This window comes from Neofelis nebulosa, chromosome 13 (assembly GCF_028018385.1).
Source record: "Neofelis nebulosa isolate mNeoNeb1 chromosome 13, mNeoNeb1.pri, whole genome shotgun sequence".
Taxonomy (NCBI): domain Eukaryota; kingdom Metazoa; phylum Chordata; class Mammalia; order Carnivora; family Felidae; genus Neofelis; species Neofelis nebulosa.
This window is the reverse complement of record NC_080794.1, coordinates 26,061,589-26,076,273: the sequence shown is the minus strand read 5'-3', so window position 1 is coordinate 26,076,273 and position 14,685 is coordinate 26,061,589. Positions and strand designations below refer to the sequence as shown.

Genomic DNA, 14,685 nt, shown 5'->3' with positions numbered 1-14,685 from the left:
ATTGATTATATGAGGTGTGCCTGGGTGGCTCAGTCGGTTAAGCGCCTGACTTCAGCTCAGTCATGATCTCATGGCTCATAAGTTCGAGCCCTACATCAGGCTCTGTGCTGACAGCTCAGAGCCTGGATCCTGCTTCAGATTCTGTGTCTCTGTCTCTCTCTGCACCTCCCCCACTCACTCTCTGTCTCTCTCTCAAAAATAAACATTAGAAAAAACTTAAAAAAATAAATTGATTATATGAGCAAGGTCCTATTTCTGAATAAGGCCACATTCACAGATGCTGAGAGTTAGGACTTGAACGTATCTTTTTGAGGGACACAATTCAACCCACACCAGTTAATAAGCAATGAAGCTGGGGCTCTGTACCACTCCCTAGTCATCTGCAGAGGGGGATCTTCATGCCCCAGGGATCAGTAAAAGTGACCCTTTAGGTGTGTTAAGGGAATATTAGAATGTCTATTTCAAAATTTCATCTTTTAAAGATTCCCACTTGTGTTTTATGATGTGCATAACGTATTTACAATAGTACATGAATGTGTTCTATAAAGATACATATATTCAGTGGGCACTCCAGAATTGTAACTGATCAGTACAGGAAAAAAAATTAAGGCCCTGTACTTTCTGTACTCCCTTTACCCATATACTACTTCTTCTCTCAGCAGTTACCTCAGCAAAATAACACTCCACTAATTGTAGTGAGGTATTTTGATTTCCCATCCCCAGAATTTAGTTGAGAAAGGTTTAGTTTGAAAAAAGAACAGTTACCAGGCTTGAGCCAAGATGACAGGCCCCTAGAACACTTATAAGGCAATTTGACAAGATTTTTTCCCTTTAATTTGTATTCTTCAATATTTCAATAACTTTGTCCAATGATGAGTTTTCTTTTAAAACTTCAGACAGACAGGCAGAGCCAGTGTTTAATATATTTTAGGTCTGAAGGCATGCTGTTAATGATCCCGAGAATTTAACATCCATTGCTAGGGGTGGGGGAGACATATCTTTTTTGGCTTGTTTTGAAATACAGTTTTTCAAGAGGAGAACCCCTACAAACCAGTGACCAGGCTGTGATTGTGCTTTCATTCTTCAGACTCTCAATCTATGAGTTCACTTTTATGATACTATTCCAAGATCCATTCTGCCCCTCCCCCACAAGGCACACACATACATACACTTTTCCAGGAATTGTTTTGGGTTCCTAAGGGGGAGAGACTGATATGCTTACAGATAAGCAAATCTCATAATGATAATGTGCATTTGAAAATCCATTTGTTTATGTATTTTCAAAACAGGGGGAAGTCAAAGTAAACAAGGCAAAACGTAGAAATTTGAAAGGGCATTCAGATATCCATGGAAAAGAATAGCTCGGAAGAACAAAGGACAGCGTAACATTAAATGAGTCATTGTGCTTTCCAAGAGAGTAAGACGTTATTTTTGTTAGTTATTGTTTAATTCATAGAACATTTGACATAAGGGTCTATTGATTGCTGGGGTCGGGGAGCTGCTCCCCTCTAATGGTTTGTTCCGGCTCTTATGTGGGCCTAAGTGTATTTTTGTTATAAGTTATCCACCTGTGCCTGTCAGTTCCTTCCCATTTGCCTCCTCCCGTGACAGTTTGGCTCATGTTTCTTCATAAAGCTCTAAGCCAGTTATTAATAACAGCCCAGTGAGCCTTCTGATCCACCTAAGAGCATATGGTGTTTTTCACAAAAGAGAGATCATCTCCTTGACTTTGGACTTCACCTATTGAGACCCTGTACAGTAAGTTTTGGTTTTTAAAATATACGGTATTGGAAAATGTTGATGTAGGAGGGAAGTTTAGTGTAACCCCTGTTTGCTTCTCGTAGGGGGACAATACAGAAAGCTAAAACTGGGATTCCTAAAGACCATTTCCCCTCACTGTGTTTCAACAGCTCTCCAATTTTTGGACGGCTTGTTGTAGATTAATGAATTAGAATTGTATTCCTCTCATTTCCTTCTGGCTAAAAAAAGGCAGGGCAAGAAGCAAGGGATTAATAATTCCTAAATTATTCAACCACACCTTGTGATATGTTTGGTATTCCTATAGCTCTGGTGGTTTCGAGGTGGAACCTCACATATGGGAAGTGTGTGCAAGGGAGAGCTGGACGGGAGACATGGGTCTTGTCATTTTCCCATGTTTCAGATTTGGTTCAGACACGGCACCTGTCTTGTTCCAGCGATTCATTGCCTTCTTGTTTTAGCCAAATGCTTTGTCTTTGCAGCCTCCTTTATAATGGTTGCTTCTGAGAGTCCTGAAAAGTAGGTCACGGTGTTTTCTGTCTGGAAAAGGAGGACCTTGAAGCTCAGAAAGGCCAATGCCCTTCTCAGTCCTTGTGTGCCGACCTGAAACCGGACAATCCAGTCATTCTTCAGGACCACGGACTAATATAGTTTCTTGTTTTGGCTACATATTTTCAGTGTCCTTTAACATGTGTATCAGGCTTCTAAATAAAATGTGTAAAGAAGACATAAGAGTGAATTGGAAGGAGGCAGATGATGGCCTGGTGTTGAACCCTGGCTTGGATCGCTGACAAATTGTGTGAGCTTAAGCAAGTACTCAACCTCTCTGAGCCTCAGTTTCCTCATTCATGAGAGTCATAACTTCTTTTATAAGGGAGTGGGGTTTACTCGTAATATATATAAATGGCCAAGTATTATAACATTATTTATGAAATCCCTCATTTGAATTTGTCCTGAATCTTCTTTATATCTCTTGTTTGTTTCAAATTCAGGTCTAGGGCCCCCAGTGTGGTCTTTGGTGGGAAATACTAATCTAAATGGTAGAGACAATAATTTGTTTTTACTGTTTTTAAGAACTTCATCTTTAGGATGGGTAAGCCATATGAATGTTGAAGATGGCATATGGTTAGCTGTTAGGGACATTAGGCTCTAGCTAAGATCAATGATGGCAACAAACTTCCCCAAACAACCTCACATGTAGGCTATTATTTCCATAAACTTACCTGCTCTACGTTAACCAGCATTCTAAAATTTTTCCTTTGGTTATGTACTTCTGTGGTCTGAAGGGACCAGTTCTTCCCCATTGCTAGATCGATTCTGTGACTAGATGAGACAGAAAGAAAGGTTGTCTCAAAGAGTACCTGCTTCCCAAAGTGTTCCCTTGTAACTTAGGGTATGAGGTTTCTTCTTTCCTCTACGGACTTTCATTATGCACAAGTTTATTTCATTCCTATTGTGTGCAAGACATAGAGCCAGGTTACAATGCTTCAATGAGCTCTGACGGTACTAGAAGAAAGAAGTCATTTCACGAGTGATTTTGCTACCAGTCAAAATGGGCTTGTTTCATGGGACATGAGAAGTACAGGCAGAATACAGACAGGGCCCAGACTCCACAGGGCCTTCACATGCAAAACTGATTCACCAAAAAACAGGCATTATTGGTTGCACATCGCCTTGGAAGGCTGTACATTCTTGGAAAGCGATTCAGAGGCTTTCAGGGCTCCTCCTTGGGTTCAACTTCTAAGTTATGAGCTGGAAAGGCATAGAAGAGTTGCACCTTAAAGTTGCATTTCATCCTCACCCCTCTACCCCCCACCTCCCTGATCATTTCTTAACTCAGCACCTATTTTTCTCTCAGGTCTGTGCTAAATGCTGGAAATATAATTCTGCCTTAAAAAAGGCCACAGACTTTCATTTAACTTGAAATTCTGTTCTCCAACCTAGCCATCTACCTTCTCAGCTAAACTGGACTCCGAAAAGCACTTAGCTGGTTTCTGAAATCAAATCTGTACCTTAATGAATAAAAAATTGCCACCAGTGAATTTATGCAGAGTGTGTGTTGCAGGCCAAGAAAGTAGTTTGAAAGGTTTTGCCAGATGCTTTTTAGAACTCCCACAGGCGCAGACATTCTCCACTCTCCTCCACTTGCCAGCCCCCGACTCGGAGCGGCACTGCTTTGGCTCTATGAATTCTGCAGGTGAAAAACACAGACCTAACAAACAGACATCCCCGGTCTCACTCCTGCTTCCTCACATCATGGCAGGACACACATTGGATGCACTGCTGTGCTGGGGCTTCCTGCTGAAACGGTGCAGGGCTGGCCCCCAGCCAGGCTCTGGGCAGTTCATCGGGCCTGGTAAGTGTGCTCTACAGCAGTGATTCATGAAGAGGGTTGGGGAATTTGGCAGGGAGAAGGTTGATAACATTTTGATTATTTTGGTTCCAGAAGATTTCTTCATATTAAATGCCTGTAACTGGGCAATTTATGTCTTCTTAGGGGCCATGCACAATCTCCTATTTGGGGCAGGAATGTGGCAGTGGGAAATCTCAACCTTCAGAAGTCTTGTAATGGATGATTAGCAAGAGATGTTGGTTCGTGTGTAGAAAAATAGCTCATTTTAGGGCCAAGATACGTACTTAAAACATTTGAGGAATGGTCATGGATTGCCCAGGAAGGCCCAAACTTCACAGATCTGGGAATCCCACCTGCCCCCACCCCACTGGGGATCAGGTGGACCATCGTGAGTGCTGCCAGGCAAGCCAGCACCCTGCTGCCCACATGTCTGCACACCTGCCTCAACTTCCTGGGCCTTTCCTGTCTAGGTCCTTTGGTTTCCTCTCATTCATCTGAGTCACTCTTCTCTGTTCCCTGTAGTTGGGCTGCGGGGAAGTGGCCATTTTTCTGATTCTGCTGCTTCACTGTAATAACCTCTACTGTATCAAGTGTGAGGTGGCATGCTGGGCTCTTGGCTTACCTTTTTACCAGTCCTGAGATACTGCAGTGGCTAAAGCTTTGGAGCCAGACAGACCTTCATCCAAATATCTGGTTGTCCCTGGTGTGTGACCTTGAGTAGTTTATTTAACCTCTCTGCTCTTCAGTTTCCCTAACTAAGGTAATAGGAGTGCTAATTACTCACGATATAAGGTTTTATGAGATTTAAATCAAAGCATTTGCAGGCCCTTCCTAACAATAGTTAGATAGTTACAAATAAAATCCTTTCAACTCCCTGCAAGACAGATGTTATCTTTGCTCTCCAGATAAGGTAGCAGATGAGGTTAATGCCAGGTCCAAGGCTACAGGGTAATACTAGCCAGAACCAGGATCTAAAACCAGTTCCGTCTGGCTCTAAAACCTATGCTCTCTCTTCGCTCTCCTCTGTTGACTGACCATCTGTGACAAAATGTGCTTTTTTTTTTTTTCAATCGAAGTCCACTTTGTCAAGTTCTGGCCTCATGAGTCTGACCTGCCAAGTGTTCCAGTTTTCACTTGTGACTTACTTTGTTTTAGACTCTCTGGTCTTACCTTGGCCTGTATCAAAGAATTTCGGAGGTAATGAAGGTAGAACCTAAGTGGCCAAGTCTGGTGAAATGCAGAATCCAATTTATCTCAAATGTCAGAAAACTGCTGAGACAATTATGATAGTACTTCTTAACAAAAGTATCTGTGGAGCCTCAGGCAAGCTGCTGTACTTCCTGTACTTCTCTGGGCCTCGTTTGTCCAAGGGGAAGTTTACGGAATTTCAGAAATCTCTTCCAGTGCCAACATTTCCACGCATATTTTAGGCCTTTATCTACTATTGTTTTTCTTAGCTGGAAAGAGAAAAATCTGTTGGAAATCCTGTCTTAATCAGGAAACAAGGAACAACAATCGTGCCTGCAAACGTTTAAGTGTAAATCCATATGCTGCTTATTATGATTCTCATTCAACAAGCTTTGTCTCATACAAGACTCATCATTGCTGAATTAATTTCTCAGATTTGTGTTCAATTTCCTTTCTTACATGATTCAGCTTTGGGCAGAATCTAATTCAGAAAATGCAACTTGAACACAAATTTTAGAAACTTACCTAACACACAAAATCCATTTGACTAGGCCTGAGTTTTTAGTTAACTTCTGAATGACTCAAATTTGAAGAGTTGCTTGCCACACCAGCATCCATTTCTGGAGTCTTAAAGGGGCAAATCTCCATTATGCTGTAGAAACGGTAGCCATCCCAACAAGTCATTCCTATCCTAAAATCCCATATTGCTGGTGCCACATTTTTGTTGCCTTCCAACAACTTGACTTAGTTCCCTAATTACAAGCAAAAAACAAATACAGAAGCAAAAACACTAGCAAAACATAGCTCCCATATGACTTATCAAGTTTCTAAAAGATAATTTTATTGAACATAAGTTTTATGAGAAAGATATTTTCCATTTAGAGACAAACAGAAGACACCCGACTTTGAGATTTTATTTTTAAAATATTTTCTGGAAAGGTACACTTAATATATGTGTTTTTCTTATTGTAATTGTCATTTAAACAAAGTGAATTTTAAGTCTTCTGAAAAAGCCTCTACTTTACGTGCAGTTATTAAATCGTTATTTGTTGAAGATGAATTGGTGTCATATACTACAAGGCACTGGGATCCAGGGTGGGTAACGTCATCTTCACTTGCTAGGAAGCCAGCAACAGCCTATGGGGTGGTCTATGCAAACAAATGAATATAATACGAGGTAGTGAAGTGCAATGTCATAGACGACCTGTCTTTTTTTAAAAAAATTTTTTTTTTTTCAACGTTTTTTATTTATTTTGGGGACAGAGAGAGACAGAGCATGAACGGGGGAGGGGCAGAGAGAGAGAGGGAGACACAGAATCGGAAACAGGCTCCAGGCTCCGAGCCATCAGCCCAGAGCCTGATGCGGGGCTCGAACTCACAGACCGCGAGATCGTGACCTGGCTGAAGTCGTACGCTTAACCGACTGCGCCACCCAGGCGCCCCAATAGACGACCTGTCTTAAATTCTGCCTGAGGAAGTCAGGATGGATCACAGAGGGGGTTATGCTGGGTTTCAAAGGATGAGTAAACGTGCCATGGTTTTGTGTGTTTAGGTGTTTAAGGAGAACCTGAGAAGAATGATTCATTCAAGGGATACCATCTAGGAGGTAATATGCTAGAATATAATTAATAATAGTTATCGCTGCTTGTTATGTGTACTTACCAGGCATAAGTATCATCTCATTTCATTCTCATACTGCCCTAAGAAATAAGTACTATTATTTTCATCCCCTTTTTATAGAAGGGCTAAGGCACAGAGTTCATATAATTTGTCCAAGGTCTCATGGTAAGTAGCAGATTTGAATGAAACCCCATCAGTGTGATTTCAGACCCGTCTCTCAACCACTATGGGCTGAAAACATTCTTGTTATTTCTTTGTATAGCTAATGTTAAGGAGGTCATGGGGAAACGCTTGTCAGTCACAAGTTGATCAGTGTGTAGATAGCAAAGTAATAATAAACAAGAATAAAATTACAAATAAGAGAGCTAATAAAATAGGTTTAAAAACCTCTGCTTTCAGCAAACCTGGTTGCTAGACAGTAAGCTCACATTGGTAGTCTGTGAGTGCTTACAAAGACCAGATTATTTTGATGTGAATAAATGAACAACTGGCTGTTGTATAGATATCTTGGCAAGTTCAGGGTTCTCATTCTCAGAATTGCAAGACTGTCTAGCCCATTATTCGACCAGCAGTTTATACACAGAAAGGAGCCAGGACCAAAGAGGAAGAGTAGTCATTAATAATTACGTGTGGGTATTTCCGTTTCAGTATGGTCAATTTCCATTGTAATACATATCTTTTCGAAAGTAACTTTTCTTTCTTTTTTATTTTTTAATGTTTATTTATTTATTTATTTTGAAAGAGAGAGACAAAGACAGTATGAGCAGGAGAGGGGCAGAGAGAGAGGGGGAGAGAGAGAATCCCAGGCAGGCTCCAAGCTGTCAGCACAGAGCCTGGATGCAGGGCTCAAACCCACGAACCGTGAGATTGTGACCTGAGTTGAAATGAAAAGTTGGCTGCTCAACTGACTGAGCCACCTTGTGCCCCTCAAAAGTAACTTTTCACTTGAAAACACTAACAAATCTGTGTAGTTGAAAGATGGTGCCATCTGGGGACTAGAGTCCTGGCTTAGTAGAATCTAGGATCCAGCACAGAATACTGCGTGGCCTTGGATAGTTGCTACATCTCCTAATAGCACATAATCACAGCCTGGCACATGCTAGACCCTCAATAAATAGTAATTATTGTATTTTACTTAAGTGACCTATTAAATAAAAATGGACAGATTTCCATTATTTGTCATTTTTCAACATGTATCTCCAGGGAACTTTGGTCAATATTATCTTGACCATTAGATACTGATGGAAACATGAGTAGGATTAGCAAATTCTTGTCAAAAAAGGAAATATTTTTGAAACATGACTCAAGAGTTTAAGACTATAAACTTTAATCCAATGAAAAGTGTTTTTCTTTTGATTGAAAATGAGACTTTCCAAAGTATGTTCTGTTCTTTGTCTTGACCAAGAATCCATGCCTAATAAGGGGAAATAGTAGAGGTTGAAAGAAGTTGAAAAAATGGTGAGCCTTACTGGAGGGCCAAGCCATTTAGCAAATGCATTCTTCTTGTGGTCATAGAAGTCAGAGTTGATTTGAGAAGCCCCATTTTATTTAAAAACAAGACTGTAAAGGTTTTAAAGGCAAGAGCGTACAAGCTGATGGCAGGGTGAAGAACAAGGAATACAGTGAAATTCAACTTCCAGAGACCAAAGTTTGTTGTTACTCTTCATTTGTCTAACTTACTTTGTGGGATACCACTTTTCAACCATTCAGTAAACAATGAACAGGTCAATTTGAATTAGATTATTTGAACTATTAGTGGGGTCAGAAGATAAAATAAATACAAGTTTAAAAAACTAGAGGGGCGCCTGGGTGGCGTAGTGGGTTAAGCGTCCGACTTCAGCCAGGTCACGATCTCGCGGTCCGTGAGTTCGAGCCCCGCGTCAGGCTCTGGGCTGATGGCTCGGAGCCTGGAGCCTGTTTCCGATTCTGTGTCTCCCTCTCTCTCTGCCCCTCCCCCGTTCATGCTCTGTCTCTCTCTGTCCCAAAAATAAATAAAAAAAATTAAAAAAAAAAAAAAAAACTAGATAACAGAGTATTTTCAGTACAACATTCTATAAAATAATAAATTGATTCCCACTTCCTTCTGGAAATAGGGAAAAGAAAGGTAGGTAGAGGCATTCAAATGAGATGATAAATAATTTGGAGTCATCTGAAATTTCAACATGAAATATATTTGGCCCAGGATAATCTTGGATGTCTTACATCAGAAATTGGAGGTGATATTATTTTAATTATGATTTTTAAATACCACGTTCAAGATAAGACCATGCTCTTGAGATAGTCACATTCAATATGTTATAGCATACTTCTAGAAGTGTCCTAATTTGTTTGAAATTTGTATTTTGGGTGCATGTTATAGCCAATAAAAAACACTAGCAATCACTTTTTTCCCCCTGAAAGTTGCTGTTAAATAGTTTTTCCCCCAAAAGGAATGTCCCTCCAATCCTGGAGAAAAAAAACATCTGATTATGAAGCTTCTAGGTAAGTAAGAACCAATTAGGCAAAATGTAAATCAAAGAGTAGTTACACTCATAGTTTTAATCCACAGTAAAATCTGAGTGCTTCAGTAAACTTGCGATGTTACAAATCTGCATCCTTCCACTGATTTAGATCTTGAAACAGACCTATCATCAAGCAGAAGAACCAAACAGGAAATGCCCATATTCCTGTTTATCATGAGCACTTTGAGACAAGAACATGTTCTTTAGCCACAGACTTAGAATGAACTCAAGGAAAATTAAATTTGTCAGTGAAACATTTTAATTAAAAATATGTTATTTGTACTTTTTCACATAAGTTGCATATTGTCATTAAAATGTTTCACTGATAGATCTAATTTTCCCAAGCTCATACTTGTTTAAGTGATTGTTTTGACAAAAAATCAGTATACATTACTTTTCATTATATGGAAAAGGAAGAAGACTGGCAGTTTTGAAACTACTTTCCTTATTTTCTAAGGGAAGCAACATCCTTTTAAACGAAAATGTGAGAAATGGAAAAAGCACGGATAAAAAATCACAGAGTCCTTCCTTCCAAACTCAGGCTTTGTGATCATTTATAGATCTTTCTCGGTTTTCTTTTCTTTTTAATTATTTCACTTGTGAAGTCTAACATACATATAGAAAAGCACATAAAACTTACATGTACTGTTTGTCAAGTGGTTAAAAAGTGATTGCCAGTGTAACCGCCACACAGGGCAAGAAATGAAACGGTGCTGGATGTGTCTCATCCGGCCACAACTTCCCCCCACTCACTGACCACTATCCTGACTTATGCTAGCCAATCCCTTGCTTTTCTTGATAAATTTACCTCCAACACTGTTGCCATCTGCATATGCACCCCTAAACTGTGCACTTTTAGCTGTTTCTTTGCTTTATGTATCTGTACACTGTGTATTTCTTTGGTGCCTTGCTTTTTAAAACTTCGATATTGTGATTGTAAAATTACCCCTGCTGTTGTGTTAGTTGTAGCTTAATTTTCATTATTGAATAATATTCCATTATATGAATTTATCTATTTATGTACTAATGGGCGTTTGGGTTGTTTCTAAGTGGAGAATATTATGAACAATATTTGGATCTGTGTCCTGGTGCAGGATATCCATGCCTAGGGTATATGTCTAGGAGTGTAATGGGTGGTCATAAGGGATGGCTTTTAATGTTATTTAAATATTTAAACATAATTTTCTAAGTAGCATTTTTATTATCTCATAGTTGCAATAACCATCATTTCATTGGATACATAATCTTTCATTTGTGCCTAAATTTTACAGCCTGGTCTTTTGTAATAAATGTACTCCTCCACTTTCTAACTTGTTCATAAAAGTAATACAAAGTCTGAAAACTTATAGAATTTATAGCAGACACACAAGTGCATGGGTTATGGTCTTACATAAAGAGTTGTCATAGAAGATACTGAAACAAATATATTTAGAATAATTTTTAGGGAAGTTTTTAATTGAGTGGTGTTTGACTTATAACACTGCATAAGTTTGAGGTGTACGACATATTGATTTGATACATTTAAATTGCAGTATGATTGCTGTAGTAGTAATAGCTAACACCTTTATCACATCACATAATTATCATTTCTTCTAGTATTGAAAACAATTAAAACCTGGTCTCTTAGCAAGTTTAATGTTTATAATATAGTTTTATTGTCCATAATCACTGTACTGTGTTTTAGGTTTCCGAACTTACTTAGTAGTTCCAAGTATTTATCTTTAAACATCTCTGCCATTCTGCCACCCCCTGAGAATTGTTGTTTAAAAAGTATGGTGCATGTTTGCCAATTCCTGTACAGAATTGCTGTACAATTCTGTGATAAATTAGACTTTAACTGTCATATTTTCCAAAGTCCACTCTTTGAGCTCTCCTTTCTGACTTCTTTGAGAGTAATTTTAGAGTTTCTCCAAGTAGGCTCCCTGGTCCTCCACTTCATACACAACCTTACTATCCAATAAAACCTTTTAATGTGCTTTGACACAGGAACCAAGGTTGCTAAGAGACCACCTGTGCTGAATACACTTTGTTCTAGCAAAAGCTTACAGAGAGAAAACCAAGGAGCCGTGTTATCTACCACTACCCGGGATTAAATCAGGTGAGAAAAGGTTTCTACTCACTCTTCAGTCCCCACCAGCTGTCTGGTCTTTCTCTCACTTCCTATTTTGGTCTCTTGCTGTTGTTGAAGGAAATTCAAGGTGCCCCTCAGAACACAGATTAAAGAAGTACAAGCTTGGGGCCATGGCTATAGGAGGGAAGGAAAGGCATTTTGTAAATCCATATATTATTCTCACCCTTTGTTTCTGAAACATAGGCAAAAGGAATTGTTGAATGTCGGGGAAATTCTAGGTGTTTACTTTGCTAGTGACTGCTGTGTAATTTGGAGCATGCCATTCCCTCCTCCAGGAATGGGGCTGGTTACTACAGAAATTAACCAAGGTGCTAGGATGGAAGAAGGTAACACTGCACAAACCTCATTTATCCACCGCCCCCGCCTCATTCTCTCTTGCAACTCAACCTGCCTTTTGTTTTTTTAGTAAAAATAGCAAAAAATATTTTCCTACCCCAATATTGCCACTTTAAAAATTTTTTTTAAAGTTTATTTATTTATTTTGAGAGAGACAGAGACAGCATGAGTTAGGGAGGAGAGAAGCGAGAGGGAGAGAGAAGTCCCAAGCAGGCTCCACGCCGTCAGCATAGAGCCAGATGCAGGGCTTGAACTCACGAACAGTGAGAACATGACCTGAGCAGGAACCAAGAGTGGGATGCTTAACCAACTGAACCACCCAGGCACCTCCCCAATATTGCCACTTTTAAAAAGTACTGATGCTCCTTTTGAGTATATAAAAGGAACTTTGATGCAAGGCTTTGAAAATTACTGCATTTATTTGACCTTGCATTCCTGAAAAAGGAGTTCAGAATGGTTCTAAACTCCCTACCTGACAGGCATTTGGTAAGATGTTCCAACAGTGTGCTAAACAGAGAGCATGTTAATACCTTTTAAAATTCCATAATACTTTTTGGAAAGCATTTTAAAGTAAAATACTTTATTTTTAAAAATTATTTGGTTAACACAGAAATGTGGAGGAAATTAAATGTTTGATGTTTTATTACATCAAATAATGAGAGAGAGGATCTTGAGGAAAGATCAAGAAAATTAAAAAGACCTTTTGCTGTTTAATTAAAAAAAAATTTATCATCTACCTTTTTCCATGTGTCCAAATTCTCATTTCCCTTTAATACTGTCCATACAAGTTGGAAGAATGGCAATTTCACCAATGCCAATATAAATGATTGTAAATAACTTTGCAGAGAAGATTTCATGACTAGACTACTGATAACATGACAAGAGAGTGGTCATTCTGATAGCTCCTCGAGCTGTGTCTTTTTAGAAAGAAAGGCATGTTTGCCATGTAGAAAAATGTATGATTATGATATAAAATGGCCAAAATGAGTGGATGGAAAATATTTTAATTCATTAGGGAGCAAAGTATTTTAATTTATTAGTGGGTTACAGATGTGTATGGATGTTTCCTCATTACTATTTTTTTTTACAGTGCAAATATTCAATTGAGTTTAAAGGATCAAGATTATAAATATATTTATTGGAGGATATTTTTCTCTTTCTTTCCCCTAGGGAGCAAGAGCAGCCTGGATATGACGTGTAAAAACTGGATATTAATGTCTACTACTCCTCCCACAAGTCTGGAGGATGAAATTGTTGGAAGACTCCTAAAAATTTTATTTGTTATCTTTGTTGACTGTATGTCTATTATATATGTTGCTATAACTTCCTAGAGAGCCTACTTTCCTTACTTTACATGTAAATTTCACATTAATTCTAGTGAATAAAAATTTGGAGTTTAATATGTTGGGTGATTTTGATCTCCAATTGTTTTAGAAGCCAATAGGACATTACAATAAAAATAATACTGTGTATTGTTTACTACCTTAAGACTTATAAAACATCATAAAAATTGACATGGAGGTATTTTGTTTCTAAAAACCTATATTACTGAGTCATAAAACTTCTTGATTTTTTTAAAATATGAAATTTATTGCCAAATTGGTTTCCATACAACACCCAGTGCTCATCCCAAAAGGTGCCTTCCTCAATACCCATCACCCACCCTCCTCTCCCTCCCACTCTCCATCAACCCTCAGATTGTCCTCAGTTTTTAATAGTCTCTTATGGTTTGGCTCCTTCCCTCTCTAACCTTTATTTTTTTTACTTCCCCTCCCGCATGGTCTTCTGTTAAGTTTCTCAGGGTCCACGTAAGAGTGAAAACATATGGTATCTGTCTTTCTCTGTATGACTTATTTCACTTAGTATAACACCTTCCAGTTCCATCCACGTTGCTACAAAAGGCCATATTTCATTCTTTCTCATTGCCAAGTAGTATTCCATTGTGTATATAAACCACAATTTCTTCATTTATCAGTTGATGGACATTTAGGCTCTTTTCATAATTTGACTATTATTGAAAGCGCTGCTATAAACATTGGAGTACAAGTGCCCCTATGCATCAGCACTCCTGTATCCCTTGGCTAAATTCCTAGTAGTGCTATTTCTGGGTCATAGGGTAGGTCTATTTTTAATTTTTTGAGGAACCTCCATACTGTTTTCCAGAGCAGCTGCAACAGTTTGCATTCCCACCAACAGTGCAAGAGGGTTCCCGTTTCTCCACATCCTCACCAGCATCTATAGTCTCCTGATTTGTTCATTTTAGCCACTCTGACTGGCGTGAGGTGTGGTATCTCAGTGTGGTTTTGATTTGTATTTCCCTGATGAGGAGCGACGTTGAGCATTTTTTCATGTGCCTGTTGGCCATCTGGATGTCTTCTTTAGAGAAGTGTCTATTCATGTCTTCTGCCATTTCTTTACTGGGTTATTTGTTTATAGGGTGTGCAGTTTGGTGAGCTCTTTATAGATTTTGAATACTAGCCCTTTGTCCAATATGTCATTTGCAAGTATCTTTTCCCATTCCATTGGTTGCCTTTTAGTTTTGTTGATTGTTTCCTTTGCAGTGCAGAAGATTTTACTTTGATGAGGTCCCAATAGTTCATTTTTGCTTTTAGTTCCCTTGCCTTTGGAGATGTGTCAAGTAAGAAATTGCTGCAGCTGAGGTCAGAGAGGTCTTTTCCTGCTTTCTCCTCTAGGGTTTTGATAGTTTCCTGTCTCACATTCGGGTCCTTTATCCATTTTGAGTTTATTTTTGTGAATGGTGTAAGAAAGTGGTCAGTTTCATTCTTCTGCATGTTGAT

General features: G+C 38.9%; 1 protein-coding gene across 3 annotated transcripts; it reads left to right on the top strand.

The window, feature by feature from the left end:
- The first annotated feature begins 1,390 nt into the window (after nt 1-1,390).
- Nucleotides 1,391-13,294, top strand: MRLN (myoregulin). 3 transcript variants are annotated; one of them, XM_058696385.1, is made up of 4 exons: nt 1,431-1,758; nt 6,852-6,905; nt 11,407-11,518; nt 13,058-13,294. In XM_058696385.1, the coding sequence occupies exon 4, from the start codon at nt 13,078-13,080 to the stop codon at nt 13,216-13,218; it is 141 nt and encodes a 46-aa protein (XP_058552368.1). In that variant the 5' UTR covers nt 1,431-1,758; nt 6,852-6,905; nt 11,407-11,518; nt 13,058-13,077; the 3' UTR covers nt 13,219-13,294. The 3 variants fall into 3 exon arrangements, 2 of the variants coding, with proteins under 2 accessions (XP_058552369.1, XP_058552368.1); XR_009252240.1 differs by lacking the exon at nt 13,058-13,294 and adding an exon at nt 11,827-12,202 and having other exon boundaries at nt 1,462-1,758; XM_058696386.1 differs by lacking the exon at nt 6,852-6,905 and having other exon boundaries at nt 1,391-1,758.
- The last annotated feature ends 1,391 nt before the right edge of the window (nt 13,295-14,685 follow it).

Excerpts from the sequence above, each read along its gene's own strand:
- MRLN (XM_058696386.1), top strand. The coding sequence starts at position 13,078 with ATGACGTGTAAAAACTGGATATTAATGTCTACTACTCCTCCCACAAGT.